Genomic DNA, 5,911 nt, shown 5'->3' with positions numbered 1-5,911 from the left:
TTTTGTGCTTCCCCTGATTTTTTACATTTCACTTGCACGTGAGCAAGTTGAAGAAAGAAACTCTCAACTTGTTCGACCTAACCACATATGTTATTTCTCTGCATATCCAATCACGAAAACTGGATACACGTCTTACCATTTCCGCGTTTCGGTTGCTGGATTTAGTTGAGACTGGATGTCTGAAACCCTCTCCAAATCGGTCATCGGTAGAAAAAATACACTAAACACAAACTTTGAGTTGAGATAAAACCAAATCTGTGACAGTTACTCACAGACAAAAAAGTTGTACTTTATTTATTCGCAATAAAAGCACAAGCCTGAGATATAGCTGTTTGGTAACCTCTGATGCATTCAACCCAAAGGGCATGATTTCTTTTTGAAGTGTAAACCAGGTCGCCTGCCTCAGAGTCAGTGGTAGGTAGAACAAGCTTTTGACTTTGCTCCGCCTATCCGAAGCAGCGCCTCTGTACAAGGGCTTCGCTTTGTTGCGCATAGCCGGCCAGCGCCAGTGAGTGGTCATCGATGCAATGTCCAGAATTGAAGAGTGATAGGCAGTCTCACAGTGGTGAGAGTTTCTCTGCGCGCAACCATATTCCCTTGTCAGGAACCAGAAGTATGAAACTTGCCCGGAAACTTCCCGTTGTCTGTAAAAAAGGGTTCCATTACTCAATTACTGCTCAGATTTTTTTTCTTATAATTATGATACTGTTATATTTGTTAACTGTAAGTACACATGAAAGGAGGCGTATCCAGGGCATCTTAGATTTTCCTATAAATCAGCAAGGAGGAGGGATGAAGCTATTACTCCTTTTTCTACTCGAGGAGGAGCGGTGAGGTTAGGGTAATGCTTCCAGCCCTCTACCCCCTCCCTTCCCCTGCATCTCTCAGACAGAGGTCAGCAGCAAACCACAATCGCATTGCTCCAACCACTCCCCTGCCATTCAGATTTTTGCAACATTGTCTCACCTTACTGTTCTAATAATTTCAATAAACGAATAAACGTGGTAGGTGGTCGTCTCACTCAATTATACATTAAAGGTGATAAAGCCTAACTTGTCATGGAGCTTCCCTATTGCTCATCTTGATCTTTTTTTGTTTCAAATAAATTAGGCAATTGCGGCAACTATTTGTTCAAGACTAAGCACACATTTGCGATACTTCAACGACACCTGAACCAAGATTGTTCACCACGAAGCACAAATGTTCAATTCTTATTCCGAACAAAATATTCTTGTTTTATGAATTGCCAACACAAAATTTAGGTACACACAAATTTTCAACCTATATTAATGTTTATGCGATTATTATAGCAACGTTTCTGTCACACACCATACCTTTGTCGCTATTGCGCGTAATCTGTAGTCGTTTACTGCAACCACGTTCTTCTTCCGGTTGTGTACTTCTTTAGACACACTAAGTATTGGGCCACGAGTTTACACACATGCGAGGCACCAGGGCAGTTCAGAGTGCACGTTCGCTTACCCGCTGTCACAATGGTGTTGTCGAGAAGTGTCGAGGGCAGTTGCTGCACACGCCTTAACAATAATTCATTGCAAAACACCCGAATGCACTAGCATCGTACAGGAAATACCAATGACTTAAAAGAGGGTCACCTTCGGTTCACTTTCACTTGGCAGAAGTTTGTGCGAGGAGACAAGCGTGGCCAAGGTGACCCTCATCAGGAGCTCCGAATACCGCGATGCGATGCAGTTTCTGGGGCCAGCACCGAAAGGTAAGTACGCCATTGGGTTTATCTTGTGCTTGTTTTCACTACTGAACCTGCGTAGAAAAGTGATGCGGGCCAGGAGCTGGTATTGGTATATTGCTATCGCTAAATGAAACATTATTTACTCTTACGTATACAGATCTGTCTCGCAATACATGAGCGTGAGGAGGGCGGTCGCACTCATTGCGGTTAACAAACAATAGCGGTGACTACAGAATAGTTTACAGAAAAAGGGAAAACAGCATGAGCAAAGAGGTGCATATTAGTAGCGTTGTTCAGATGCAATGCAAACATCCAGGTAGGGCATCAGTACCTTTTGCAAATTGAGCACAGCGTCATGCAAGACTTAAATTCCAGCCTAATTAAAAAAATTTTTTTTGTTTTTATTTATACAAACTGCAGGCTTTTCAAGGCCCATGTAGGAGTGGAGACAAGAAAATACATACTAAGCATCGAAAGAAAATACATACCAGAATAACAAGAAGGAAGATACAATGTCAAACAGCTCATAATTCAAAATGAACACACTGCATTATGTTCATAAACGACTCAATGGTGTTACAGCACACAATATTGTTGTCTAGTCTATTCTAATAGTGGATAGCTGACGGAAAAAGGGAATGTTTGTGAGCGTTAACACGACTGAAAGGTTGGTGGATAGTTTCGGAATGGTTCAGCCGCGATGAGTGTTTGGGCGGGGCTGGAACGTAATGAGATCTTGATATGCGGAATTGACCATGATAAAATTCGTAAAGAAATTTTAGTCACGAGATAACTCTGCGTTGCGAAAGAGGTTTGAATTTCGCCCTTGCGAGCAAACCTACAGAACTGGATTGCCTCGAGAAGTTCCAATATACAAATGTAACTGCCAATTTTTGTATTCTTTCTATTTTATTAATGATGTGCTTTCGATGTGGACTCCAGATGAGATCGGCGTACTCTAAAAATGGTATAATTTGTGTTTTGTATGCATTAAGTTTAAGGTGTGATGGTGCAGTGCGCAATTTTCTCCTCAGAAAGGCTGGCTTCCTCTCCGCTTTACGACACATGGTTAAATCATGTGGTTCCCAGTTGTGGTTCGATGAGAAAGTAACGCCTAAGGTTATTTTACTTGATCGCTTTTGTCGATATTTGTGTTTCCTATAGTATATGTAAAGTAAAGGTGGTTGGTTCTATTTGTGAAATAAAATGAAGTGAGCTTTGGTTGTGCTGAATTTTATGTCCCAAGTGTCGCACCAGGAATAGATCATTTTCAATGAATTGTTCAGGTTAACTTCATCGTTTTAATTGTGTTCGACTGTGTACACGACACAGTAGTCTGCAAATAGTCGCCTTTGAACAGGATCATTAGCAGAAAACTGAATGTCGTTAATAAACATTAAAGACAAAAGTGGGGCAAGTACCGATCCCTGCAGTACTCCAGAGTAAACATCAAGCGGTTGCGATAGATGCTTGTTGATTGTCACTCTGTTTTTGTTTGGTTAAAAAACTGTTAATCCACGCTGCAGCTATTTCATCATCAATACGGAAGGCCGATACTTTTCTTATTAAATCCTCGTGGGAAAGAAAATTTACATTTTAGAAAAGTCTAAAAAACGGCCTCTAATTGACTGTCCTCGTTAATTGCATTGGCTATGTTGTGGGTTAATTCAGCCAACACATAAATAAAGCCACCCTCAGTTAGTTAGGACATGGTGATGAACACTAACGCGCCACTGAAAAGTTTCATGATGCACAATAACTACATTTTAATATTAATTAGCGAAACTATAGCGATAAATATGCAGAGGTGTCAATGCAGCAACGAACATAGATTAAACATTGGCCCCGTACAATAACACCCTACCATGCCTGAAGAGATACGTTAAATCAGCGAAAATAATTTTTTTTAGTTAGCGTGTGCCAGCGGTGCCCCTGAACGCTTACTGAAGGTGAGATATTTAAGTTACAGAAATGTTATCACGGAGTACTTAGTTATGGACCTGTTATCTGGAATCCTGAATTAAATCACAGATGCATATCTCTTTCAATACCAATATTGTCGTTTTCAGTTTTTTTGTTCATAGAAATCTCCAGCAGTACAAAGGGGCACAACAAAAAGTGAGTCAGCTGAGCATTTTATTCATCTTTCGGGGAGAATTCGTTACTACATTCTGCACCTTAGGTGACCACACATTTCACTTCGCTTACTCGTTGTAGCAATGGCGCTGTCTAGATGTGTTGAGGGCAACTGTGGCACACACCATAACATTAATTAATTGCGAAACACCTGAATGCACTAGCATCGTATAAGAAATATATAGGAAAACCTGGGTCATCCGCTGGTAAACCTTTAAACATTAGTTCTGCCTAATTTTTAGATGCGAAGCTGCTCTTGGGCTACCCCTCTGTAACGCTGTCCCTCCGTACAACGCGCCGTGACCTGCAGGTGCTGGTGCGGTGCCAACAAGTAGATGACACCACTGCTGCGCGTTGACGTTACACTGTCTTCGCAGTGCGCGCTGACGTCACTCTCACCCCCGCCTGTCATACGCTTACCGCAGCGCCCGCACCTGCTGCCTCGCTGGTCTGCCCGCAACACTTCGCTACTACGCCTACTGGTCGGTTTACGCGCAATGAACCGGACGTGCGCTTAACGTACGCGTTTAAACTTGTCTGTACGTGTCGCTTAGAAGACCTACCCCAGCTACCGCTTTAAACGAACTTCCAGTGCTCACCGCAGCACTCAAGTTAGCACCGTTCGAGTTGTGACGTCACCCGTGCCCAACGCTGCTGCTTTGCATCCTACCGATTTCATGACGCCGATTTGATCCCACCGATTTCATTGTGTGGTGAACGCAACACAATGAAACACAATGAAACACGGCCGTATACACAGATTGCCGCCATAGTGCTGCTTCGCAGCACAATAGCTGCAATCTGTGTATACGTGTGACACGTTCTTGTGTGCTCTTCATAATTCTTTTAATATACTTCAAGAGTATAATTTTGGTAATCATGACCTCCTGTCTTTCTTGCTTCGTTCCTCCTACTCCTCGGTAATCGTGATGCTCTTGGAAGTGACTGTGTTTAGCGAAATTTTTTTCACTGCATAGGTTTAACAAACTTTATGTCAGTGGTTATCATTATTAAAGCTGCTATAATGGCAGACCTTTACAACTTAGGCAGAGTCACTTGTTGTGCTCTAAGTGACAAAATGACCGTGCATCAACAACTAATTTGATATATCGCAATAAAGGTTACGGTTGCAACTTTGATTCGAACAATACTGTACCTCTCAGGATTAAACTTCTCCGGCTCATTCCAGAACCTTGGATCGTAATGCATCCTCATCACGGGAACTCCAATCACCGTTTCCTTGGGGAAGACCTTGCCCTTGTATTCGTAGTCTACGTCACAAGCCCTCTGTACAAACCTGAAAAAAGATAAAATAGCATAAAGGCTCCATTTCGTAAAATACTCTGTTTTTCTTGTTTTTTTTCTTGGCAGAACTGCAAGTTATGTCTGCCAAAAAAGCCTATCTCACTGCTCCGAAATTTGCTGTGGTGCAAGACTAGCCTACAGGTAGCACTTAAATCAGCAACATCTATCTTTGTTTGCTTGTTCATCACATCTGAAGGGTCTCGATGCGTGACATTGCATGATGAGCAATAGCCATCAGATGAGAAGCTAGCGGACTGAACAAAGCAGGCCCATAACAGAAACAATCAGAAAAACAGAGAGGCTTTGCTGCTGACTCAAGGCCTTAAAAATATTATGGTTGATGGACATAACCAAGGGGGCAGAAGCAAACCATGGATATATACCTGGAGTGAAGAGGCCACCATTCTATGGGTTTAAGCCTGATCGCATAGTGATGTTACGCTTTCTCGCTCTCTCTCCTCCGCGCTGTCAGAACACAAACGAGTCAAAACATTTCGGCTTCGCTAAAAACAAAGATATCATTGCCTGCTAGGCCATACGAAACAACACCCCCTACCCCTCCCCCTCCCTCTTTTTCTCGCTCTTCATGTTTACTTTAGGTTATGCAGCTGGCTTTTTCTGCGTTGTTTATGTAAGACATAATATTTTGATCACGCTTCTGTGTTAGAAATAACACCGCAAGTAGCAGTGCATTTAGTTGCATTGAAAATTCAACTGACCTACACGCCCTGTGTGGGTGGTGGTTGTGCGCGTGCGTGCGTG

At 42.5% G+C, this 5,911-nt stretch overlaps 1 protein-coding gene across 2 annotated transcripts in view; it reads right to left on the bottom strand.

Moving 5' to 3' along the window:
- Positions 1-232: 232 nt before the first annotated feature.
- The window catches only part of LOC119181710 (cytochrome P450 3A18), a 61,284-nt gene continuing 55,605 nt past the window's right edge, over positions 233-5,911 (bottom strand). The window contains exons 12-14 of one of the 2 annotated variants that reach the window (XM_037432953.2): positions 5,001-5,141; positions 1,614-1,779; positions 233-644 (exon numbers count right to left, since the gene is read on the bottom strand). In XM_037432953.2, the coding sequence (XP_037288850.2) occupies positions 558-644; positions 1,614-1,779; positions 5,001-5,141 (394 nt within the window). In that variant the 3' untranslated portion in view covers positions 233-557. Of the gene's footprint in view, positions 645-1,613; positions 1,780-5,000; positions 5,142-5,911 lie in introns of those variants that run through there. The other variant, XR_012886520.1, reaches the window with a different exon arrangement.

The sequence above is a fragment of the Rhipicephalus microplus genome, chromosome 10, assembly GCF_043290135.1.
Source record: "Rhipicephalus microplus isolate Deutch F79 chromosome 10, USDA_Rmic, whole genome shotgun sequence".
In the NCBI taxonomy this organism is placed as follows: domain Eukaryota; kingdom Metazoa; phylum Arthropoda; class Arachnida; order Ixodida; family Ixodidae; genus Rhipicephalus; species Rhipicephalus microplus.
Note: the sequence above shows the minus strand (reverse complement) of the source record. Positions and strands in the feature narration are given on the sequence as shown.